Source organism: Aedes albopictus, chromosome 1 (genome assembly GCF_035046485.1).
Source record: "Aedes albopictus strain Foshan chromosome 1, AalbF5, whole genome shotgun sequence".
NCBI classification, from domain to species: Eukaryota; Metazoa; Arthropoda; class Insecta; order Diptera; family Culicidae; genus Aedes; species Aedes albopictus.
The window spans coordinates 285,484,972-285,512,724 of record NC_085136.1 but is presented as its reverse complement, the minus strand read 5'-3'; the positions used below and the strand labels follow the sequence as shown (position 1 = coordinate 285,512,724).

The window sequence follows — 27,753 nt, the reverse complement described above, 5'->3', positions numbered from 1 at the left end:
ATTTCGAGGACACATGAACTCCGGAGGAAAAACTAACACACGGTCACATACAAGTGGCACACAGATATGTATAGAGAAATGGACGGCACTCACTCTTGGAGAAGATTTAGGTCAGCCGTCAAACTCTGTGTGAATCTCCGAACGCACATAGAAACACAGAAATCCAACACGGCGATGGAAGCGTTTTCCTTGCGACACAGAAAAATCGTATCACTACTGTTGGCTATCGCGGAGATCACACTTGCCGTCGAAGGTTAGAGTTCGCGAATGAAAAATGAGGAAAAAACTGCAATATTGATCACACAAGAGTTAAACAACTAGAAGTATACACACAAGTGGCTGGACATACACACAGGAGTTGCTCTGCTTTCAGTTTTGAGGGGAGATGGTGAGATGATGAAGATGAAAAGTGTTGGCGTTCTTGTCCGAAAGAAATAGTCCTGGCTTTTCCAGCACCCTTTCGGCTGAAGGGCTTCCGCTATACTGGTTCGCAGTTCTGGACCACTAAGAATCTAAGGTACACACTCCATGGAAGGTGTATTCCACGCTCCAGCAGCCCCACAACCTACCGAAACCTCGGCCGCCGTGTGTGTATGTCACTCTATTACTCACTGGCACCATTCACTCCGAGATCAACCGAGACCGACCGCCCGAAACTGTGTACAGCTACGCTTCTTCACGGGGGCTCGAACAGAACTCTTGAGCATTCGAATCCTCGCAGCCCTCTATCTCGAAACTCCTCGCCAGCCAAAATGGTCGTTCGTCGGGCTTGGGCTGGGAAAATTCTACCATTCATCGATATTTTCCGTCATTGAACCGTTTTTGGGATAGTCATCGAGAGCGCGACGCTCCCCCCGACTCACACAAGCGCACGCCAAACCGGAGAGGAATCTCTCAGATACTCGAACAGCATCCTGCCGAACACACTCCCTTACACAGCATCCGTTACAACAAAACGCGAAACCCAGAAAGCTACCTACATCTCGCAAACACGTGATGGTTCTCCCGTCGCCGTGAGAGACTTCCAGCTGTCACAGCATCCGCGGAGATTCTCTGCCGATTCAGCTCGACGCTACGAGAAGAGAGAGAAAGGGAGCTTCCAAGTTACCTAGACGACACAGCATCCACCGGACATGCGCTCCATCGCCGCCAAACTCCCGTTCTCTTCCACTCTCAACGGATCTCTTGCCTTCGCTCGCGGTCCGTTATTCTATTCCTAACGGGATGCTGGATCCAACTCGTGGGCTGTTGCTACTAGGTTGGCTGGACCATCTCGCCCGAGAGCTAGCTGCCCGAGAGGGCGATTACTTCTTTTACTCTTTCATCGTCATCGACAATGACAACGACGACGGTGCCACAGTAATCGTTGACTGCCGTTGCCACCCCAGCCAGCCAGCGCGCTTTGGCAAGACCGTGTGAGGTTCTGGCATCAGTGAGCTTTCCGGGGTAATGCTGATGATGATGGGTAGGTTTTCTCTGTTTTCCACCCCGGCCGGGCAGACAGTGGCACGGCCGTGGTAGCATCTCTGGTGATGGCGGTGGCGGTGATAGATGAGCTTTCGGGAAAGCTTGATTGAACTGGAAAGTGGCACAAACGAGGTTGTGTATGTGAGGCGAGGCCCGAGTTGTGGAGTGGAACATAAGCAAGCAACCTTTAAATCAAACGAATATGACTCTTGCTGTCCTTTGGAGTTATAATGATGTAGGAAAAAGTGGCTCGATCAAGGATGGAAGAAAATCACTTCTAACGATAAATGAAACACCATACGAACAATCAAAGATAGCCGTTGCTCTTGCGGTAGCATGATGCGGCACCCTCGCGCTGTGCTCGTATCACAGAGCAATCAAACTTCTGATGCACGCTTTATCGCGGGATCTCTCGTTATCGGATCATGTTACAAGTCGCGATAAACTTTATTCATCACGATTATGGCCACTTTTGCACCCGGAACCAAAATTCATGATCTGGAACATTACATTCATATGCAGATCGTGAAGCTTCAGCAATAAGAATGCACAAAAAGTGATCGAAAATCGAAATTTATCATTTCGACTTCATGATAAAGATCGCATCGCGGCCGCACATGCCGAGCGATTCATTATTCGCGGAGCATGGGTTGTTATGAATGCTTGACGACAAAATTCTATCGTTGTTGCTATGATCGCGCGATGCCTTCTAACCGTGACACATTTGGGATCCTATCATGATCACTAGATTTCCATCCTTGGGCTCGATCACTTAAGTTCATCATACCGTTTTCGACCAAACGGCAATCGGTAAAACGGCGTTCGGCCAAATGTTTCGGAACCGTGGCAAAGTGCTGCTTCTGTCCGCGTCGATGAAAAGCACATAGTCACTAGACGCTGAACCACCAGTGAGTTTGTTCCATATTATTAAAATAACTAATTTTACATAATGTATAAAATATAGCAATGTTTTAATATAAATTTATACAATAAGTAACATAAAACTAAACTATATTTTAACCCAGCCATATCATGTATTGGTTCAAGTGGCCTAGTAACTTTCTGTTAATAGTTTATATTTTTCTTTCATTTTTCCATTTGAGAATTTGAGGTTTTTGAGGATTTTTTTTTTCTGAAATTATTGCAGGAACTCATTCTATAATTTTAAAAGGTATTCCTCCAAAGACACCTCCGGAAATTTCGTTGGAATTTTATTTAAGATTTTTTTTGCCTTTCTCGTACACTAAGCGTACTGGAAAGGCTATATATTCACTCCAAAAATGACTTTTTGATAGAAGGCCCGGAGGGTCGAGTCACATATACCAATCAACTCAGCTCGACGAATTGAGATGATGTCTGTGTGTGTATGTGTGTGTGTGTGTGTGTGTGTGTGTGTGTGTGTGTGTGTGTGTATGTGTGTGTAAAAAATAAACTCACATCTCTTTTTGGCAGTAAACCTCAACCGATTTTTATGACCGACGGTTCATTCGACGCGGAATCTGGTCCCATTGTTTCCTGTCGAAAATGGTTCGGATCGGTTCAGCCGTTCCGGAGTTATGGCCATTTAGGTGTTCCGGATCGGTATCCCAGGGAGGGGCCAGATATGAAAATGCTACAAAACCTTGCATGCGACATATCAGACCGCGGCTTTTTCGATAACCTGACGAACGGTGAGCAGGAAAATACTCTCAGACCATATCTGAACCAGTAGTGTTCCAGAACCGGTTCCGGGTGTCCCGCCGGAAGTGGCCAAATAAAAAAGTGAACCAAATCCATGCATGCGACACATCAAATAGCGGCATTTTCGATAACCTGATTAACGGTATTCAGGAAAATAGTCTCAGACCATATCTGAACCGGTAGTATTCCAGAACCGGTTCCGGGTGTCCCGCCGGAAGTGGCCAAATACATAAGTGAACCAAAGTAATGCATGCAACACATCAAATTGCGGCTTTTTCGAAAACCCGATGAACGATTAGCAAGAAAATAGAACCAGACTACATTAGAAACTACCGGTAGTGTTGCGGGATTGGTTGCAGTTGTCCCGCCGGAAGTGGTCAAATGTAAAAGAGAACCAAACCCATGCATGTGATACATCAAATCGCAGCTTTTTAGGATATCTGATGAGCGGTTAACAAAAAAAAATCTCAGACCACATTAGGGAAAACCAGTAGTGTACCAGAGCCGATTCCGGGTGTCCCACCGGAAGTGGACGAATGTGGAAGGAAACCAAACACATGCGTGCGGCTCATTATATACCGGCTTTTTCGATAACCTGAAGAACGATCAGCAAGAAAATAGTCTCAGATCACATTAGAGATGCATGCCACACGTCAAATCGCGGCTTTTTTGATAACCTGATTCCCGGTTAGCAAGAAAATAGGCTCAAACCACATTAGAGACTACCAGCAGTATTACAGATCCAGCTTTGGGTGCTTTGCCGGAATTACGAAAGTGAGCAAAATCATAGCAAGCGATAGATATGTGTAATTGTTCTCTTCATCATGACAAAACTAAAGTGATCTCAGAACTCATCAAATCACACCATTTCAGATTCCTACTCATCCTTACAGTCAACGTTGTATGGGAAAATTAAAATTTAATCGCAACAACCCTGAACATTTTTTTTTTCAATCCCCTTTTGCGTCTAAAGTTACTACACAAAATTCTGATGTGAATGGTTGCGCCCTCGCGCTCTGTAATGTGGTTGAAATTTTGTTGGGATTTAGTTTGGGAAATTTCACTTGCTTGCATTTTTTTTTTGTTCGATTTTACATGGATCTTGTAATCAGCGATAATGAAATATAGACTGACGTGTACAGAGAAAACTTTGTCGACGACCCCAAAGTGATCTGTGGTTGTGAAAAAGGTTATATCTTAGCTTGTAATCATCGTCTTCATATTGATTGGCCTCCAATGACAGTGAAGGTGGTCAAGCAGTCAACTGAGAGCTCTGATATTTTAAGCTCTGCCTATACGTTGAACATAACGTCGGAATATGCGTCATCAATAAGTTTTTCTATTCGATAATGGCTTTGATAAAATTCTCAATAAAGTATTCTCAGGATTCAGGAACACTTCGGCTTACGTCGACATCATGAGTACATATTCGACGAGAAAGGCGCTATCACCACTAGGTGGATTAATCAGGGTTTTTGAGTTTAATATACCATTATACGGAGGGAATAGTATCGACTGAGATAATCTGGAAATGATATGTTGGCGGCGTACCATTATATCGTGCTTTTTGAGCTCCATAATATATGCAAAGACCAATGAAATACGTTTATAAACGACGAAAATATTCACTATTTTCAAAACTAGGCATCTCAGTGTAGAATACAAGAACTGAGTACTAAACTAGGTAACTGAGAAAATCATATCTATTTACAACCGCACAGGTTATAAGCTGTCGGACACTTGGACGTGAAAATGCTACTAGCCATTCTTTTGTTAGTAGATTGAAAATCTTTCTTTTGTTTAATGATTGAAAATCTACTACTGTTTTACATTTTAGGCTTAAAAACTTAAAATATTTTATTTGTATTGATTTGGCTAAAAACTGTGATTGTTCGTAGATGATTATTTTATGAACATTTTGAGGTGTCATGTGGTGATATAGCAGGCATCCTAGCAAATTCATTAATTACACGTTTATTTCAATATATGAACCTTTCTAAATTTGCATACTGCAACAAGAAAACTGATAAGAATGATATTAATAGTTTTAAAAACTAGGTATCTAAGAACATCTCCTCCATTATTAATGGTGCAGTTTGAGTGCTATAACTAGGTAACTCGACAATTTTTCAACCATTTATTGTTTTTATCAAAGGTTTAAACCAATACTTTTTTTTGTAGCAGAAAGAGTAGAAGCTGAGTAGGCATTCAATTCAAAACAATAAATTATTTTAAAGGCTCCACACCTCTGGAACAACTGCATGAAAAAAATGTAAAATTTTCAAAGTCGTTTTTCTCGAAACTATGATCTTCGAGTTACCTACAGCATCGGACAATAAAAATGCACCAAGACAAAAAATGATGTAGCCAAAAATGCTGAAGTCAAATCACTATGATGTCTTCGGCAAATATGCTTCTGGTGTGATGACCAATAAATTTGCTCAAGACACCATAGCTATCTGACTTCAGCACTTTAGGCTACACATTTTTTTTGGCTTGGTGCATTTTTATTGTTAAAATTCAAAATATCTGTAATTTTTGTATCAATAGTTATAACTGAACTTTTTCAATAGTTTTTGAAAATTGAAATGTTTTGTAGTTCGTCACAGAAAAATGAAATCAATCGGTTGAGACATAACTAAGATATGGCAATCCAAAGTTGACTAGTTTGTATGGGGAAACAGCTTTGCTGCATTTTTATTGTCCGATACTGTAGTTCTAGCATTAAGCGGACGATATTTTGAATGGTTTGTCACATCGTGTGTCGGCTCAAGTCGCCTAGATACTTTCTGTTAATAATTTATATTTTTCTTTTATTTTAGCGTTTACAAAATGATTTGAATGGTGCAATGGTGACATATTGTTCACGATTTTTTCTGGAATTAATGCAGGAACTCTTTTAATAATTTTTTTTATTCTTCAATCACTACCCCTAATTAACAGCTCTATTGTCCACTAGGGCACTGCATGAGCGATTCACATTGGAAGCTGTACATATACTTTGTACAGCGCCTAAATGAATTCTATTTCAAACTGTACTACATCAAACTGGTGGCCGTTGCGCTGCTTTCACTTTCTACCCTATCATGGTAGAATGATGAGCTCGAGGATGTTGGTTGTTGGTTGTTTCTGTTTCCAGTCCGATTGGGGGTCCATTATGGGTTGCCATTCACCGATGTCAAAGTATCCGGGTTCAATTGAGCCATGGGCTCAGAAGAGGGTCAGTGTCAGCTGCTCTCAGGGGGAAAGAGCAAATGACGAAAGTGCCGGGGCTGGGATCGAACCCATGACCATCTGCTTATAAAGCAAACGTGTAGCCACTACGCCACGGGCCCCGGCGAAAATTTGAGTTTTCTTGAAATTACGCGATGATGCGCTACTTAGAGGAACCCTGGCAAAATTTACAAATATAAGTGGTAGACTGATTTCTTAACAGAACTCTCAACAAAAAATAATATTCAAAACATAAAAAACGATTTATTTTTTCAATAAAGCTATCAGTTACATATAAACTTAACTAACAACGCGAACACAGCTCAAAAATTTAATTCTCGAAATCAAAAATATGGAACACTAGTTCCACTAAGGTCTAAAAACGCAACAGTTTCCATATTAGGTTTATATTACGATAATTTTCCATTCAATAAGCAGAAACGATTTACCTTTAAACTTAAAACAATTGTTTCCATCATATGTTTTTGTGGTTTTTTCAACTACAAACGATTTTCTTCGCACATTTAAAGAAGCACAACTTTCCACATATGCTTTCGAGCCCCCTTTTGAGTTCGATTGACTCTGTAGGAAACAATGTAGATTACACTTTATTTTTCTCGTATAAGAATAAAGTCAAAATGAAAATTAAAAAAAAAAAATACGGTGAATGAAAAAGGTCCGAACTGAAACAAGCACTAATGAAAGGGTCTAACTAGAATGAGATTCATTGACTAATCTAACTGGATCTAGCCTTCTGAGTTTCGCAAAGAAAGCTCTTCAATTAATAACTGTGGAAGTGCTCAAAGAAAAGAAAGCAAACCGAGTTCCAGTGGCAACGTAGAGCCACTAAGAAGAAGAAGAAGTATTCGTAATTTGTAGTACGCGATTTTCTCAACGTTTACGTTTTGTAAATAAGCCCTTTTAAATACTACGCCAGAATTTCATCGAACACGACTTATAAACAGGGAGTTTGCTTTTATGCATCAAATCATTACTCAAAATACTAACCGTTGCAACTCTTTTGGCGTTAACTTACCTTATAAGTTATTTCATTCATCGTTTTACCTAAAAAGAAAATAAGAATTAAGTTATCATCCAACGATTACATTTTTTTTTGTTTTTATGATTTGAAAACATTTTCTGTTTTCAAGGCTTTTGATAAAAAAAAACTTCAGGCATAAAAAAAATTGTGGCTTTGTTAAATAGAATGTATTTATTCTGAAACGAGATTATCTAAATGCGAGTTTCATACAATATATTGTAGAACCTTCATCACTGAATTGCGTTCGTCGCTTGAGTACGTGTTGCTTTTTCAAACTCATTCTCTCATTATTTACCTCCATAAGAAAATATCATAATCCCACCCATTAGAAAAAAACGTGAATAGAAGATTTGTTGTTCTTTCAGTAATCTTTAAACATGAAATTACTTTTTTAAAAGGTTGTTGAAATTCAACGCACAAATTAGGAGTAGATTTTGTTGGAATCTCTTGATGAAGTTCTTGCATAAATCACTGATGTATACCTAGAAGTTATTTCTCACAGTGATTTCCAGCAATTTCTGACAACATTTCGGTAATAATGTGCTTCACATTTATTTAAGAAAGGGAGATAAGAAGTCATTTGGAGTTCTTTATCACAATTTCACAAGATAGCTTAGAAACGATACTTTCTTTCGATGGAAAACCACTAAAAGTATGTATCACCTAATGAGGCTCTAAGATAAATTTAGGAAAATCATCCTGGATAGTCACCGGAAAATCTTAGCAGGTTTCAACTGCATCCAAATAGAACATTCTGCCAAATTTACCGTATTTTTTTCAGAGTAGAAAATTTTTAATTATTCTGAAACCTTTCTTGAATTTTAAAACAATTAACAATTCCGTTTACTAATCCGTCTAATTTATCAACATTTTTCTTCAAACTCCTGTATAATATTTGCCTCTAAACTCCAATAAAAAATTTTAGACGGACATCAGCTAATTGGTTCGGAATACCAATTGAAACTAACGATTAGAGCACAATCGCATAAAACATTTTGGTGAAACTGAAAACATCTTTTTTTTCTCTACAAGACCTTCCAGTGAATTCCATCAGAACTTATTTCGATTTTTTTAAACTGTGCAGGCGTTTTTTTTACAGAAAAACGATGTTAATATTATCCCAACGTTCCATAGCCTGGTTGGTGTCGTCCCCCAAAATCGTATAACTCGATCAGAAATGTAAATATATAGGTAGAAATGATATTGTTATTACAAGGACTTAAATTATATTGAATAATATTTCATACGTAGACATTATGTCACGACATTTGAAAGAATTTTTTCAATAATTATGGTCAATAGTTGAATATTTTCGTCAAAAATATATCAGGATGTTGCTTAATATTGCCATATGAGTTCTTATCAAGGTCATTCCAAAGATATTTTTTTATATTTTTTTAAGATTCAAGTTTTTTTTTATTTCTTAAAACATATGATACGAAAGTTTGAACGTTATTTCAACAATTTGACACGACATGCATGAAAACAACAAAAAACGGAAAGAATCGGTGCCCAAATAATCTATTTTTGAAATAAGAGAACATTGGTTAATATCATGAGGAAAGGTACTCATGCAGTATTATCATTCTGAAAAAAATATCGAATGACGATTGATAGATTGAAAAATCAAGATGACTAGAAAACTTTCTAAAACTCAGTAGTCTGTAGATGGTTTGCAATGTATCTTGTTCGAAATGAAAATAATTGTGATTGTTTGTGTGAATTTACGGTTTTATCGATCGGATACGAATACAACTGATGTATTAAGAGACCACAAAGTTGTATTTATCTCAAAATTTAACTAAAAGGCCAAAAATAAAAATGGAATGTCGTAGGGTAATTCGCCAATTGTTAAACACTACCCAAAGGTTGAACAGTTTCTGACAATGTTATTATAAATCTAACTTAAGTAATCTTCCATCAACGTAAAAATATGATGTAGATGCGTATACATGTGTGTCATGATACTGCTCCAATAAAGTAACAAAATTATACATATTATACGTCAAAAATATCGATTGAACAATTTTTACCGCTGATGACATGAAAAATGCACAATACAAAAGATTAACTTTAAGAAATTGCTGTTACGAAATAAGCTTTGCTGGAAAATCGACCACAAATATCAAAGTCACACCATAGTTACAAGAACTGGAAGGATGTCTATAGCAGTTTAACATTGTGTAAAATCACATTTTCATTGAAATTTCATTTGAAAAAAATATTTTTCTTATCACACTATCATTATACATCTAGGATCCAATTGTTGAACACTGACATAACCTACAATGTTGGCATGACTGCCAGATTTTTTTTTCACTTTACCCAGCCGTGCATTTCATGGGGTTTCAAAGGCTTTCCAGAGATGTTCCAGGGATGTTCCAGAGGGCTTCAGGAAGGTATCAGGGGCTTTCAATGGGTTTCAAGCGCGTTCATGAGGTGTTCCAGAGGGATTCAGAATGTTGAGGGGTCCCAGGAGTATTTCAGGGCGTTCCGGGGGAGTTCAGAAGCGGTCCACGGGTTTTCGATGGATTACAAGGTCGTTCTAGGGGTGTTCTATGAGGTTGAGTCGGTCTTATGGGTTTCCAGGAGTAATTCAGGGGCTTTTGAAGGCGTTCTTTTCTTCATTCGTTTTCGCTTCTAGTCAAATCTCTTCAGGTAATTTTGTATTTAAGTTATGTTTGAAATTGTTTTATTTCAGTCAAATGGGAAGCGATTCCTTGGGAACGTTCATAAATTACGTTACGCTTTTAAGGGGGAGGAGAGGGGGTTCAGCAAAGTGTGACGACCCATACAAAAATTTGGGGTAAAATGAAGAATTTGTGCGTGACGTAATTTATTGACGCTCCCTAATTTGAATGAATTGTCACTCAAATGACTTACTGGGCACAAAACACGAGAAACCCGGAAAAAAATCCACCAGAGTGAAATAATATCGGATGTCGGGTCAAAGTCGGGTTAAATTTTATCAAATGTTGGACCTCTGTTGGGCCCACTTCGAATAACTGTTGAGTCTATGCCAAAATAAAAACAGACCAATGCATTGCAATGATAAGTTTATGTCGGGTTATACGTCATCAATTACAAACAAAGCTTGAACCGACCAACAATTAGCGAGAATCGTTCAACATTAGGATAAACTAGCTTATGGAAGCGTTCAATAATTGGATTACAGACTTCCCATACAAATGTTCTATTTTCTCTTAGAAAATGGAATTTATTGGAATACAAATTAAATGGGAAGTATTAGTGATGAGTGGATCTAGCCGTTCACAGTATATTTTTCAACAAAAGTGGAATTATGCACCGAAAAAGAACCAAAAACAAAAATGCCAGTACTAGCCAGTACATCATCCCTTTTGTCTTGTCGATAGTTCTTAGCCCTGGTTCTGGTCAATGTTGAATCAATGTATGTTCACAGGAAATCGGTTAACTCATTTGATTTTATGATGTTGTTGTGAAAACTGAATTCATTAACCATTTGATTAAAGTGACCAGACGTCCCGCGTTTCGCGGGACAGTCCCGCATTTTGACCAAATGTCCCGCGACAAATTATGTCCCGCGTTCATCTCAAACCGTAAAAATGTCCTGCGTTTGAAAAAAAAATCAACAAGCATTCAAAATATTGTACTAACTTCAAAGCCAAAATAGTCAAACCGGTTTTGTACAAAGCACAAATCACATCAAACATATTAACCCTCTTCGTGTGTTAGGGTCATTATGACCCCTAAACGTGCACTAGGTCAGCAAGGTGCGCGCAAGCTAATGCACGAAGAAGGTTAACGGAACTTTCAACATCAGAGGTCAAAAACTGAAAGATTTTGGCGAGAAAGTACATGAAGATTGTGGGTTACAGCAAAGTTTGATCTATTGAAAGCTTTTTTTTATCGAGCGATAAAAAAGTCCCAGCATTTTTTTTTATTTTAAAAGAAAAAAAATCGAATATTTGGTTGATTTTTATGCACAGTCAGACAGCATCATTTTACAGTTCGGTGAAGAAAATAGAGAGTTACAAGAGTACAATTACAAAAACTTCAGGGCAGAAAACTATGCAAGTGCGCACTGCGCACAGTCAGATGAAAAATCTGGAGGAAATTCGTTGCTCGAAGTTAAAATCTTTCCGAATCCAGTATAGTAAACTTTTATTGGAAATTTATTTTGACTGTGTTATTTTTTTTTTTTCAAGTGGGTGAATATCAAAACCTTCATTGACTGGTACGCTCGTAAATTAAATTCATCCAATAAATTAATCAATGTTGACAGAGAAGCATCCAAGCTACTTAAGGAAATAGTAGGCAAATGACAAAATTGGACAAGCAGAAGCTAGATTGGTTAACATTTTCAGGCAATTTGAGGGTAATAATAAACTCAAAAAATTGTGGAGTTCACGTCATGCTTGGCAGCCAAAAATGCTGTAATAAACGATTTTTGTTTCAGTTATGTACGAAGCACCTTAATTTTAATTTTGAAAGCAATTGAGAGTTGAAATACCATTTTTGACAGCTAGATTCAATTATCAGGTTGCTTTTGAAGACTGTAGAAAAAATGTTTATGAGTTTGTCCCACTTCTGCGAAGCTCACAACGCAGAAAGATATGCTTGGTAGAAGAAATGAGTGCTTCGTATTCAAGGAACAAAAAAAAAACGTTACGTATTCGTCAACAAAAAAAAAATAGATCATGATTTCACGTTACTATGCATATTTCCAAATTAATGTCCCGCGTTCGAGCTCTGATCATCTGGTCACTTTACCTTTGATGTACACAGCTAGTCGCGTTCGAAAATGTTTACCGAAATCTCGACTGATGAGTGGGCGGAAAAAGGTTTTCAAAGAAATTCTGTAAAAGAATATGAAATTTCGGTAAAATCTTATCGTTTATCTGTCTAAACTCTTACGAAGTTCAGTAAAAGTTGCAAACTTTACCGATTTTTTTCCTGTAAAGCAAACTTAACGGTTGACTTTTCGGCCAAACATGATCGAAGTCGATGATTTTTTGCCAAATGTGTGTATGTCATCCAAGATCGTAGAAATATTTATGCCTGCACACTTTTAGCGATTTCCTGGTGCAATTTTGTGGAAAATAAAAAAAAATGCAAACCATCCTTTTCGAAGGCTCGAAAGCAATGACTTTTAGTGTGAAATATAGATTTCCAAGGTGTTCTCAACAGAAGATCCTTCTGTAATACTTCTACATATTTTCATTCATGAAATTTATCAAAAGTTTGCTATAGAACCATTCACAGCAATTTTTTTTTCACATTAATAAAAATGTTCCTTCAGTCAGTCTTCCAACAGCTTCCTTATAAGTTCGCTGAGAAGTTTTTTTAGTATTATTCGAAGATTGTGTCTGTTTAATTCAAAAAATAATTGTTTTAATTCTAAAAATAATTGTACGTTTTGCAATTTTACAATTTTTTTTTCTGTCTAGCCCATTCCTAAAGATAAAAACTCAGTGATAAAACAAAAAATATATTCTAGTTGGAACGATGATTGTACGTTGAAACACGATAATGTCAAAGTCAAAAGTAGTGAACGTGTTCACTTGCTATAGTTTTGCTAATTTTGTTGTATCGAATGAAAACGGCCAGCGATGCGTAAACTTTGCAGGCTCCCGTGGTATGGTAGTCCGAAGCACCTTCTTCCCCCGCAAAGATATCCACAAAGCCACCTGGAGATCCCCCGACCATCAAACAGAAAACCAAATCAACCACGTTCTAATCGACGGTAAATTCTTCTCGGATATAACCAACGTCCGCACATACCGCAGAGCGAATATAGATTCGGATCACTACTTAGTCGCTGTATGCATGCGCTCAAAACTTTCGACAGTTATCACCACGCGTCGAAGCCGAACGACGCGGCTCAACATCGAGCAACTTCGTAACGTAGAAGTGGCTCAAGACTACGCGCAGCAGTTAGCAGTGGTCCTACCAACGGAAGAGCAGCTTGGCGCAGCTACACTTGAAGATGGCTGGAGGGATATCCGATCCGCCATAGGTAGTACCTCGGTTACACCACTAGGCTTCGCGACTCCGAATCACAGAAACGACTGGTACGACGGCGAATGTGAACAGTTGAAAAACGAGAAGAATGCAGCATGGGCGAGAATGCTGCAACACCGTACGAGAGCGAATGAGGCACGTTACAAACAGGCGCGGAACAGGCAGAACTCAGTCTTCCGGATGAAGAAGCGCCAGCAGGAAGAACGAGATCGCGAAGCGATGGAAGAGCTGAACCGTGCTAAGGACACACGAAAGTTCTACGAGAATCTGAACCGCTCGCGCAGTGGCTTTGTGCCACAAGCCGACATGTGCCGAGATAATCACGGGAATATTCTCACGAGCGTGCGTGAGGTGGTCGAGAGGTGGCGGCAGCATTACGATGAGCACCTCAATGGCGACGTTGCAAGTACCGAAGGTAGCGTGGTAACAGATCTAGGAGTTTGTGCACAGGACGAAAGACTTCCGGCCCCTGACCTTCAAGAGATTGAGGAGGAGGTTGGCCGGTTGAAAAACAACAAAGCCGCTGGAGCAGATCAACTACCAAGCGAGCTTCTAAAATACGGTGGAGAAACACTGGTGAGAGCGCTACACTGGGTCATTACCAAGATTTGGGAGGAGGAAGTATTACCGGAGGAATGGATGGAAGGTATCGTGTGTCCCATCTACAAAAAGGGCGACAAGTTGGATTGCGGGAACTACCGCGCGATCACACTACTGAGCGCTGCCTACAAGATACTCTCTCAAATTTTATGCCGCCGTCTATCACCGATTGCAAGAGAGTTCGTGGGGCAATATCAGGCTGGATTCATGGGTGAACGCGCTACAACGGACCAGATGTTCGCCATCCGCCAGGTGTTGCAGAAATGCCGCGAATACAACGTGCCCACACATCACTTGTTCATCGATTTCAAATCGGCGTATGATACAATCGATCGAGAACAGCTATGGCAGATTATGCACGAATACGGATTCCCGGATAAACTGATACGGTTGATCAAGGCGACGATGGATCGAGTGATGTGCGTAGTTCGAGTATCAGGGACACTCTCGAGTCCCTTCGAATCTCGCAGAGGGTTACGGCAAGGTGATGGTCTTTCGAGCTTGCTGTTCAACATTGCTTTGGAGGGTGTAATACGAAGAGCGGGGATAAACACGAGTGGGACGATTTTCACGAAGTCCGTTCAGCTGCTTGGTTTCGTCGATGATATTGATATCATTGCTCGTAAATTTGAGACGATGGCGGAAACGTACATCCGACTAAAGAGTGAAGCCAGGCGAATCGGATTAGTCATTAATGTGTCGAAGACAAAGTACATGATGGCAAAGGGCTCCAGGGAGGGATCTCCGCGCCTGCCACCCCGAATTCATATCGACGGTGCGGTGATGAAATCGAGGCGGTTGAAGAATTCGTGTACTTGGGCTCACTGGTGACCGACGACAACGACACCAGCAGAGAAATTCAGAGGCGCATTGTGGCAGGAAATCGTGCCTACTTTGGACTCCGTAGAACTCTACCATCGAATAAAGTTCGCCGTAACACGAAGCTAACCATCTACAAAACGTTGATTAGACCGGTCGTCCTCTATGGGCACGAAACATGGACCCTACGTGCAGATGACCAACGCGCCCTTGGAGTTTTCGAACGGAAGGTGTTGCGTACCATCTACGGCGGAGTGCAGATGGAAGACGGGACTTGGAGAAGGCGAATGAACCACGAGCTGCATCAGCTGCTAAGAGAATCAACCATCGTCCATACCGCGAAAATCGGGAGGTTACGGTGGGCGGGTCACGTCATCAGGATGTCGGATAGCAACCCGACTAAAATGGTTCTCGAGAGTCATCCGACCGGTACAAAAAGACGTGGAGCGCAGCGAGCTAGGTGGGTCGACCAAGTGGTGGACGATCTGCGGACCCTACGCAGAGTGCGGAACTGGAGACAAACAGCCATGGAACGAGTGGAATGGAGGCGGCTACTATGTACAGCAGAGGCCACCCCGGCCTTAGCCTGACCGGTAAGGTAAGGTAATTTTGTTACAAAGTTACAAGGCATTTTAAACTTGAACAGCATTTTTTCTTTCACCTCAATATTTCCTCGCCGAATCAAATTCGATTGAACCCAAACTGCGCCTCACCATATCGCTTCAATCGATTGTATTTAGGCACTTGCAGAAACTGGAACACACAGGTGTTGCCCATACATCAATTTCATAGTAAGCGAAAACTTTTTAGACATCCTGCACGTGCACCCTCCCCACCCCGTCGCTTTTTCTTGCATGTTTGCGCAAATTCTCCCCTCCCTCTCTTTGGAAGAACTTTCCACGCTTAGAAACGACGGAAGGAGCAAAAACTACACGAATGAAGGATAAAAATCACTTCTTCCATCGACGATGTAGGAAGTTCCTCCCCCACATCTGATGTAGGTAGAGATGAATAACTGGCTAAGTCGTGCGCTGAGCTAAGTCTGACGACGACGACGACGACGATGCCTGTACGCGAAACATTGTGCATTGCAAGGAAAATCCCTCTTGAATTCACACTGTCAAACAAAAACGGATAAAAAAACGAGCACCAAGCATATGCATGCAATGTGTCGTCCTTAGTAAGGGGGTGGTGGGACCCCAGAAGTCCCAGTATCATCATCCGAGAGGCTGAGGCGACACGACGATCAAGAACAAGCACGTAAGCGCAGCAGAAGAATGAAGATGATAAACGACACGGCAGTCAGTGGTGACGGTGGCGTAAGCGGGCTACCAGTTGCTTCGACTATATGGCCTCTGACAGAGCACAGAGCAAGACCAGATCCTTGCTACGCCGTCGTCGGTTGATGGGAAGCGGCTGACTTGTGGAAACAAGCGTGTGTGTCGTTTCAGCAACGCTGGCGGCACGATGCTATTTATTGATTTAAATGCAATCGTCTTTTGAGTGGGTTATGTGGAAAAACCGTGCGTTGGAGGTGAAGAGGGGAGGTGAGGTAAAACGAATTTTTCCGCGTATCATTGGTGCAATTTTTCCTTCATCCAGCAAACGACAGCGGCGGCGTTTGTGTGTGTGTGTGTCTTGTCTTTGCTGATGTGCAACAATAATAGGAATGTTCGCTGCGGATCGTGCTGGAATTTGCTTTCGAAACAGGCTGCGGAACTATGAGATGACAGAATTGTAAATTGTGCATAAATAGTTAAGGGAAATTGGTGAACATTGCACCATAGAAATAAAACAACTCATTCATGATGATATTTAGCAAGCATCATTAACCAAAATAATGGAACATTACAAATGTTAATTTTTTTAACATAACAGCCATAAAATGAAATTGAAAACACATTTGAAAAATGATTTGGTAATCAGATTCATTTTCAAAATGTGATTCATATTCTTTCATGGTCTTGAAGTCGAAAAAAGCTCAACATTTGTAACGTTCCATTTTCGCTAGCCAAAACCGAGTGTTTTCCCAGGGAACGCATTTCATCCCGCTCTCCCCAACATCCGTGTGACAATGTCAATCTGTGAACTAAACAGATGTTTTCGCAGCGAATTCCGGCGTGTCCCAGCTAATGAAAGCCCAACCATTCAAATTAATAAAAAAAAATCCATACCAGCTTTCCGGCCAGCAGCAGTTCGCTTGTGTTACAAAACACCGATTATAACATGGCGGCGGCCGACGGCGACGATGGGAAAACAGAAATGACCCGGTGCCAAACTAGGACGAGGGGAACGGTGATGCGTGAGCTTTTTTTTTTCCGTCTGCGCGTTTGTGAAAACACAATCGCCACAGTCCTGAGGCGACACATGAAAAATGAAGCCCCCTCTGCGTCTCGTCATTCTCGCTGCGTCCATCAGAGTCAATACGATGAGAGCTGAGGAGGATGTCGACTGGAGAAGCACACAGCAGCAACAACAACGTGTGAACTTGAGTTGAAAAGCAGCAACATGTCACAGAGGGGGTAACACAAAAACAAACAGCAGGAGCGATTCATCTTCGAGGGAGATATGAACATGATTTGTTACAGGGAAAGAAAAAAATGAGAATATTATAAGGGAAGGAAGAGCAAAAATTTCCAAAGATATATAAGTGGGAGTTAGATAAAAAACGGAAAATAGAATGAAATAAAGAAATAGAAACTAGAATTTGACCCAGAGTCAAAACCAGAACTAAAAAAAAGCCAAGATTTGATAACAAGATTAAAACCAAAAAGTTAAATCAGAACTGAAGCTTAAAACAGACAGGAAAATGAAACACTTTCAGCAGCAGAATAAAAATAAAGACCAAAACCAGAATAAAAACCAGAAATAATAGAACAGAACCGGACAAAAACCAAAACCAAAACGAAATTCAGAACCAGAACGAGACGCAAAACCAAACCCAACTTACAATCTAGAGCAGAACAAAAACTGTAACCACCACCAGGATTAGCTGCACCTCAAAAACCACACGAAGCATAGTTTCTGGAACTTAGTTTCAGAACCAACATCAGTACCAAAACAAGAATGTACACCAGAACTAGAACAAGTTCCAAAACCAAAACTAAAACTGGAATCTAGAACAAACCAGAATTAGCAATACAACTTTAACGAATCAAAAAAAACAAACCACAGCCAGAAATAGCTTCAAAATCAAAAAAACCAGAACTTGTTTCAAAAGCAAAACCAAAGTCAGAACTAGAGCGATACGCATTACCAAAAAAAAAAATCAAAACAACTAATTTGCCCAGCATAAGATAATTTGTTTCAGAGTCAAAACTAGAGCCAGAACCAGAAATATTTAAACCAAAAGAAGAAGAATCAGTATCAGAACGAACCTGAGTCAGCACCAAAACAAGAACCAGATTTAGCACAAGACAGAACTAAAATTAGATACAGAACGAAACCCAGAAGCATAACTGGAGCAAAACCACAATGAGAATCAAAACTAGAACCTAGATCAAAACTAGTTCCAGAACCAAAACTAGAATCAAAACTTGAAGCAGAGCCCAAAGTCGATTCATAACCATAATCAAGACCACGATTGGAACGAAGCAGAAGTATGGTTTTTGGAAAGTGGTTTCAGAACTACAATCAATCAGAATCATAACAAGCTGAAAACCAAAACTAAAAATAGAATCACAACTAGAGTATAAACTTGATTCAAAACCAGAAAGGATTCATCAGATCCGGAGTCATGGTTCCTAGAACCTCATTTTACATCCAAAACCAGAACAGTACAAGTTTTAAAACCAAAACGAGAGCCAGGAATAAAACTGGAACTTGACCTGATATTAGATATATTTGTGATTCACGGACGAATGCGAACTAGAATCGGCAAAGAAATATTATTCGAAGGATTCGAATCCAAAGCAACAACCATCAGAAATTGTTAAAGAACAAAAACCAGAGCCTGAGCCGGAAAAATTCTAAACCAGGATCAAAGCCAGAGCAAGAATCACAGCTAGAAGCAGTTTGAATTTCAGCATCAAAACCAGAGATAGAGCCCAAATCAAAACAAGGACATCAACAAGCAAATGACAGTGGATGAGTGAAAACTACAGTTTAATTCAGCATCAAAACCAGAACTAGATTTGCACCAAAGTTTGGTACCCTAATCCTATCCAGAAGTAAAATCAGAACCACAACTAGAAAAAGAGATCACAATCTGAATACAAACATGTACCGTGCCGTAGCAGAATCAGCAATAAAACCAGAACCAAAACTTTTATCAGCAAAGACATAAGCCATGTTTCAGAAACCAGAAATCACAACCAAAACCAGAACCAAAGCTAGATCAAAATCAAGACTAGAACAATACTCTTATGGAAGCAAAACCACAATAAATCCAATATTAAAATGGAATCAGAGCTATTTACATATTCAGAGCTACAAACGGGAAGAATTACTTTTGAAACTTTACGTTAAAAACGAAACCAAATTTAAATAACACAATCTGTTCCGGAGCTCGAAAAAATTGTAGAATCAAAAGCTTTAAAACCAGAACCAGAATAAAAGTATTTAATACCAGAACAAGAACCAGAGTAGGAACATCAACGAGATTCAAGACTATATCCAAACACAAAACCAAAACTACAACCTTAAGCAGAATCAGCTCAAATCCCAGAACTCCGTTGCATACATGAACTGAAAACATAGTACAGAACCAAAACCAAAACCAGAATTACATAGTTTCAAAACTAAAACTAGATCCATGAACAAATCCATTACTTCATATAGAATAAGAATCAAAAATAAAACTAGAACAAATCACAACCTGAATAAAAAAGTACACACACACAGCTAGCATAAAAACCAGAACTAGTTTAGGAAACAAAACCAAAACTGAAACTAGTATGATAAGTGTAATACATGCTGTAACTAGAACAAAATCCTGAGCCAGATATCAGAATAATATTAAAAAAAACAAATATTCACAATCACTATATTTTTAATCAGAACCAAATGTAGAATTTTAACCAGAACTATTCAAAACCAGAAACAAAAACATAAGATGTAGAAAAAGAAACAAAACCAGATCAACAAAAATAACCAGAACGAGATTCAAAACATAAATAAAATGAGGATCCAAACCAAAGCGATGAGCATAGAATTGTTAGATTTAAATCCAGATTAACCATCAGAGTCAGAACCGCAAGTTAAGAACCAAAACGCGAGCCAAAACCAGAACCAGAAATATACAAAAACAGAAGCATAAAAATCAGAGCCAAAACCAAAATGAAAGATGAGAAAACATCATGAATCAAAACCAAAATTTAACTGAAACCAAAATCAGAAACATGAGCCAAACCAGAAATATATCAAAAATTACAACCATAATCAGAACTGTACTCAGCACCAGATTCAAAACCAGAATCGAAACGATTGAAAAGCTGCTACAGAATTTGAATTAAATCAGAACCAGAATTATATCCGTATAATTATATCAGTACTAGAATTGAATCCACAACCAGATGCAAAAACCGAACCAAAACCAAAACCAGAATAAGAAACATAAATTGTTTCAAATCCGAGTGATACAGTCCCTAGCGAACCGGATCCAGTGCCGCCCCGCCGCCGTTGGAAAGGATACGACACCGCCGCCCGACACGTTTGCGTGGCACCCTTGCCAGAACGTGCACCGACCAAGGAGAGAATCGCTACTATCGCCGCCGCTTGTGAGTTGTTCCGAACCTGTCGCCAATCGTCCGAGGAGTACTCTGCACCGCCGCCCCGACCTGACACGCACTTGCACCGTCGTTAGCTGCGTGTTCTACCCGAAGGATTTCCATCATGTCGCAGAGCCATACGCCGAAGACCAGGGCAGCTAAGGCCGCTGCAGCTGCAAAGCTGAAGCAGCAGCTGGACGCTGATGTGGAAAATTGCTCGACCAACTGGGAAATCACCGCCGATGCTGAGACACTGAAGGAGTTGTCGTCGTTGTCCCGCCAGCGTGATCAAGTAAGTATGAAGCTGACGCGGGTGCAAAGGGCACTTGCCACTGCCAAACACGTGATCAGCCCTTCGCAGTTGAGGACGTATTTGAAGAACATCGACGACGCCTACAACGAATTTAGTGCCGTGCACAGCAAACTCATCGCCGCAATTCCGGATGAAGGCTTTCGCCAACAAGAGGAGATCTACATTGCGTTCGAAGAGCGATACAACCACGTCCGCACCGTCATCGACGAATTGATGGTTTCCAGAGATACTGATGCCACCAGAGCTCCACTCCCACAACCTCAGGTAATCGTGCAGCAGCAACCATTGAAGGTCCCGATCCCCACCTTCGATGGATCGTACGCCAACTGGCCGAAGTTCAAGGCCATATTCCAGGACCTGATGGCCAACTCTGGCGATTCCGACGCCATCAAGCTGTACCATCTAGACAAGGCGCTTGTTGGTGAGGCAGCTGGAGTTCTGGATGCCAAGGTCATCAGCGAGGGAAACTATCAACAAGCATGGGCCATCCTCACCGACCGCTTCGAGAACAAGAGGATCATCGTCGAGACACATATCCGTGGCCTATTCAATATCCCGAAAATGGCTTCGGGAACCTGCAAGGAGCTTCGACGACTCCACGACGAGTGTACCCGCCATGTCGAGAGTTTGAAGTATCTGGAGCAGAAGTTCCTGGGTGTATCCGACCTCTTCCTGGTCCACATCTTGTCGTCGTCGATGGATCAAGCAACGAGGATGGCATGGGAGGCCACGCAAAAGAAAGGTGAGTTGCCAACGTATGCGCAGACCATTTCGTTTCTTCAGACAAGGTGCCAGATGCTGGAGAATTGTGAAATGGCATTCCAAAACCCCACCTCCCAGCCACTGCCGAAACCGAGTTCCAAAGGTCAAGCACCATCGAAGGCAGCTGGTGTGAAGGTTCATGCCGCTGCGACCGAATCGCAGAAGAAGGACAAGTGTGATTTCTGCCAGGGTCCACATCGTAACTACCAATGCGACGCAATCAGCACCCTGCCGTTCGAGAAAAGGATTGAGAAGGTAAGGACATCCGGAGTGTGCTTCAATTGTCTTCGCAAGGGGCACAGTGCTAGAGATTGTCCATCGCCGAAGACATGCCAGAAATGCCAGAAGCGGCATCATACGCAGCTCCACAACGAGGAACCAAAACAAGAACCGAAACCAAGTGTGTCCGTCCCAGCTCAGGAGAACTGCCCTCCCATCGACCAGAACAAGGTATCCGTTTCGACCTCGACCAGAGAGATCCCGCAACTCTCGTGCAACTACGCCAACTCCACGAAGACCGTGTTCCTGCTAACAGCTGTTGTCAACGTGGTGGATAGGAACAATCGCCTTCATCCATGCCGTGCGCTTCTGGACAGCGGATCACAGGTGAACTTTATCACAGCTGATCTAGCGAACCGTCTCGGAAGAGAGAGACAACGTGTCGACGTACCAATACGAGGTATCAACGACGTCAAGACTATCGCCCACGACAAAGTTGAGGTAAGGTTCCGGTCTAGAGTCTCCGACTATCAAGCGCAGGTCCAGTGCTTGATAACGCCCAACGTCACAGGAGTCATTCCGTCAGCCAAAATCGACGTTTCCTCCTGGAACATTCACTTTGGCGTTCAACTCGCAGATCCAGAGTTCTACAAGCCGGGGAAAATCGACATGCTTCTCGGAGCAGAACTCTTCCTGCAGTTACTACGACCCGGCAACATCAAACTCGACGAAGACTTCCCTGAGCTGCGTGAAACCTCCCTAGGATGGGTGGTAGCTGGAGTCTTCAGAGAGCGTTCCACCGCCAACGAGGTACAACACTCGCTCACCGCATCGCTAGACGACGTCGAGGAGGCAATTCAGCGTTTTTGGAAAATTGAAGAAGTGCCTGATGCCAGCCCACTAACCAGCGAGGAGCAAGAGTGCGAGGCTCATTTTCTCGCAACTCACCGTCGGACTGAAGATGGACGTTACATTGTGAGGTTGCCGTTCAGAGATAACGCCAACGAACTAAATGATTGCCGTTCTGTTGCTATGAAAAGGTTCCAGATGTTGCAACAGAGACTTCAGAAGAACCCAGAATTGAAGCAGCAGTACATCGAGTTTATGCGAGAATATGAGCAGCTGGGACACTGCCGAGAGATACGAGAGGAAAACGACGATCCGAAGCAGCAAAACTACTATTTGCCACACCACGCCGTACTTCGCCCTTCGAGTTCAACCACCAAATGCCGAGTGGTATTTGACGCTAGCGCAAAGGCGAACGCAGCAAGCCTTCCGCTCAACGAGGTTCTTCAAGTGGGTGCAACGGTACAGAAGGAACTGTATGACGTTATGCTACGATTCTGTAAGTATAAAAATTACATTCACCGCCGATGTTCCAAAGATGTATCGCCAGATCATCATGGATTCCCGAGACACGCATTTTCTTCGAGTGTTTTGGTGCGAGCAACCATCCGACCGCCTTCGTGTCCTGGAGCTTACCACGGTAACATACGGGACAGCCTCCGCACCATTCCAAGCAACCCGCTGTTTGCAACAACTAGCCGAAGACGAATCAACAGACTATCCTATTGGAGCCCGTATCGTGAAGAAGGATTTCTACGTCGACGATGCCCTTTCGGGCGCAGACTCGCTTCCAGCTGCTGTTGAAGCAGTGAAGCAGCTGAAGGGCATCATGCAGAAAGGAGGTTTTTCGCTACACAAGTGGTGTTCCAACTCAAACGAGTTACTGGAACACATTCCGACAGCTGAACAGGAGCAGCCAGCCGCTTTGGAAGATTATGGACCGAATGGAGTAATAAAGGTACTTGGCCTACTGTGGGACCCGAAAGCCGACATTTTCCAAATTGCCAGGCCAGTTCAGCGCAGTTTGAAGCAACCCGTCACGAAAAGGATCATTTATTCCGAGATGGCAAGACTGTTCGATCCATTAGGTCTTGTGTCACCAGTCATCGTTGTTGCCAAACTACTTGTGCAGCGGCTCTGGCAATGCAAGATTGGATGGGATGATCCGGTGAACGACCAAACGCAGAAGTTCTGGGAGGACTTCGCAAATTCCTTGTCAGCTCTTGATACGATCGCTATTCCCGGACGAATTACCTTCGACGAAGCCGTAGACTACGAACTACACGGATTTGCCGATGCATCATCAGTGGCGTATGGTGCATGTGTTTACGTACGAGGCCTTTTCTCCGACGGATCAGCCAAATTAAAACTGGTTACCAGCAAATCCAAGGTGGCACCGCTACACGAGTTATCGACACCCCGAAAGGAGTTGTGTGCCGCACTACTACTGACTCGACTAGTTGAGAAGGTAGTCCATGTCCTACAGATGGAGTTTCATCACGTCGTTCTCTGGTCGGACAGCCAAATAGTTCTGGCTTGGATGAAACGACCTGCACATCGACTCAAGGTTTTTGTACGCAATCGTATCGCCGAAATCAACAGTAAAACAGCAGAATATCAATGGTGCTACATTCGAACCACGGAGAACCCAGCGGACATCGTTTCCAGAGGACTACTTCCGAACGACTTGTGCAAAAGCAGTCTTTGGTGGTACGGCCCGTCATTCCTTTCGAGCGTTGAGTACGAAGCAGAGGACATCGAAGACATCCCCGAGAATATGCTTCCCGAAATAACAACCGTCGAAACAGTTGCTACAGCAGTAGAAGAGGAGTTTCCATTGTTTTCCCGATTCAGCGACTTCAGGAAGATTGAACGTGTGATGGCTTTGGTACTCCGATTCATTTGCAACACCCGTTTGAAGGAAAAGTCAACACGCCACGAATCTGTCATCGAGCTACGACATACGAACCATGAGCCAAAAAAGGATGCAGTCGAAGACAACGAATCACCGAAGAAAGCTGTTGAAACTTCGTGTCAACCGGGGGGAGTATGTTCCGTACGGAACGAGCCAAGCGACAATAACAACGACCACGAATAGTACATGCATCTTCTCCCTGCGTAGCAGCACAACCCCAAAAGCAGCAATAACACCAACCAGCAGCATCATACCCAACACTCAACAAAACAACCCCCAACGCGACCCATCCTGAAGACGTCACTGCGAGAACGAGATCCAACAGCAAGCGTGAGAGTCTGTGGTGAGTGCCGTGAGAAGCTCCCGCCGCCGCCGATGTCATCGTGTGGTAACTCACACAAACTCACCACAGCAGCCGCACCGACCGCGCCGACCGATGATGAGATTGAGTGCCGCCAGCGTGTTCCACGCTGTTCTGGAACAGGTATCGCGCGCTTACTCGAAGTTTCTGGAACACCAATCGAGCAATATAAATAGCGGATAGGAACTTCGAGTGAGCCAGTATTATTTTAACCGTCGCGTAATTATAATCGTCGAGTGAAGTGAAATGTGAAGTAAAAGTGAAATCCCAGTAAGAGTAAAAGTATAAGTAGTGTAAGTGCAGAGTAATAAAAGTAGTGTTTAAGTAGTGATTCAATAGTGGTGTTATTCCGTCCTTTCCGAAAATTTCCCGAGTGATACAGTCCACCCGACCCGACCGGAGTTGGTCCCGGATACGCGCCAACAATGAGCCAAACCAGAAATATATCAAAAATTACAACCATAATCAGAACTGTACTCAGCACCAGATTCAAAACCAGAATCGAAACGATTGAAAAGCTGCTACAGAATTTGAATTAAATCAGAACCAGAATTATATCCGTATAATTATATCAGTACTAGAATTGAATCCACAACCAGATGCAAAAACCGAACCAAAACCAAAACCAGAATAAGAAACATAAATTGTTTCAAATCCAGAGTATAACAGGGGCAGCATAACTTAGTTTAGAATCAGAACTAGAGGGTGAAACCTCAATAAGAAAATTTTAAAACCAGAAAAAAAAATCAGGACCAGTAGCAGACGGAGTCTTAACACAGAGGGCAGAGTCAGAATGAAAAACAGAACAAGTTTCAGAGCAAGAGTTAAAACTAAAAAAAAAGAACCACAGCCAGAAAAAGCTTCTGAATAAAAAACCAGAACTTGTTTTAAAAGCAAACCCAAAACCAAAGTCAGAACTAGAGTGATATCCAAAACAACTACCATGCCCAGCATAAAATAATTTGTTTCAGAATCACAACTAGAGCTAGAACCAAATATATTTAAAGCGGAATCAGAGCCAGAAGAAGAATTAGTATCAGAACGAACCAGAATCAACACCAAAACCAGAACTAGATTCAGCTTAAGACAGAATTAAAACTAGATACAGAACAAAGCCCAGAACTATAACTGGAGCTGAACTGCAACCAGAACCAAACAAGAAGCAGAGCCTGAAGTCGATTCAAAACTATAATCAAATCCAAGATCGGTACAGGACGTTCTGCTTCGTATGGTTTTTAGAAAGCTGTTTCAGAGCTAAAATAAGAGCAGTAGCAAATAAAAACTAAAACTAGAATCACGTATAATACTAGAGCAAGGACTTGATAAAAAAAAACAGAAAAACTGAATCAGAACCTGAGCCATGGTTCCTAGGATCCAAGGTTGCAACCATTCATTTGCAAAGATTTACATTCATTTGCTATTATCTCATTTCAAAAGCATGCTATCAATAAACAATGTATGGATGAATTTAACCTTGTAGTTTTATCTGAAAGTTTGCCGAATAACATTGGGGTCGCAAACGTATACCAAAGTCGTGAGCGAGCTGTGAAGGCAACTCTTCACGCGGTGAATGTAAATTTCACATTCGATCCTAGGAATGTTATATTTAAACTAGGAACAGAACAAGTTCCAAAACCAAAACCAGATCCAGGAACAACGCAAGAACTAGATTTGATATGAGATATACTTGAGATTCATGGTCAAATGAGAACCAAAATCAGAAAAGGAATTGAAGTTTAAGGATAAACAAAATAACCAGAGCTTGTATGACAAACAAAACAAAAGCCAGGGCTGAAACCACAGCCAGGACGATAAGCATTACTGGATTCGAATCCAAAGCGACAACCAGCACCAAAAGTAGACGTTGTTGCAGAGCAAAAACCAGAGTCAGAACCACAAATATTCTAAACCAGAATCAGAGTCAGAACAAGAATCACAATCAGAAGCAATTTGAGTTTCAACACCAAAATCAGAGATAGAGCCAAAATCAAAATCAGTATATCAAAACAAGCATATATAATTGGAATAGAGAGTACAAAAGTTAAATACAGTATCAAAACCAGAACAGGATCTGAACCAGAATGCTGCCCAGAAGTAAAAGCAGAACCGCAAGTCAGAATTTGAATGCAAACCAAAACCAAAACCAAAACCGAAACTAGATGCAGAACCAAACTAGAACACCAGAAAAATGGTGTTTGAAACTTAAGACGTTTAGAAACAAAGTCAAGAGCTAGTTTAAATAACAATATCTGTTCCAGAACATGAAAAAAAATTCAAAATCAAAACTAAAATTAGAACTATGGACAAAATCAAAACTGAATTAAAAATCAGTATCATGAAAAAAGAACTAGAATAAATAAGAACCACAATCAGAAGGACTACAATCAGGAATGCAATCAGAATGAAAGATACTAGTTTCAGAAACAAATTCAGAACCAAAACGATAAGCATAACTACACTCAAACCCAAAGCAACAATCATATCTTGCAAAAGAGTTTGTTTCAGGATCAAAAGCAGAGCCAAACCCATAACCAAAAATATTCGAAACCAAAACAAGAACCACAGTTGGAATCCCATTCAGATCCAAAATCAGATAGGAACCAGGACCAAGAACCTGAAGTAGAATCAGCACCAAATCTAGAACTCGACTTCAACATAGTTCAGAAACAAAACCAGAACCAAAACTAGTTCCCCAAATTAAACTAGAACCACGAACAAATTCATAACTTGATTCAACATAAGAATCAACAATAAAACTAGAAAAACCAGAATCTAAAAACACACACACAAAACCAAAATAAATAC

General features: G+C 41.3%; 1 protein-coding gene across 1 annotated transcript in view; it reads right to left on the bottom strand.

The window, feature by feature from the left end:
• Positions 1–6,933: 6,933 nt before the first annotated feature.
• The window catches only part of LOC109414942 (peripheral plasma membrane protein CASK), a 676,441-nt gene continuing 655,621 nt past the window's right edge, over positions 6,934–27,753 (bottom strand). The window contains exon 12 of the mRNA XM_062846944.1: positions 6,934–7,425. Coding sequence (XP_062702928.1) covers positions 7,414–7,425 — 12 coding nt within the window. The 3' untranslated portion in view covers positions 6,934–7,413. The remainder of the gene's footprint in view (positions 7,426–27,753) is intronic.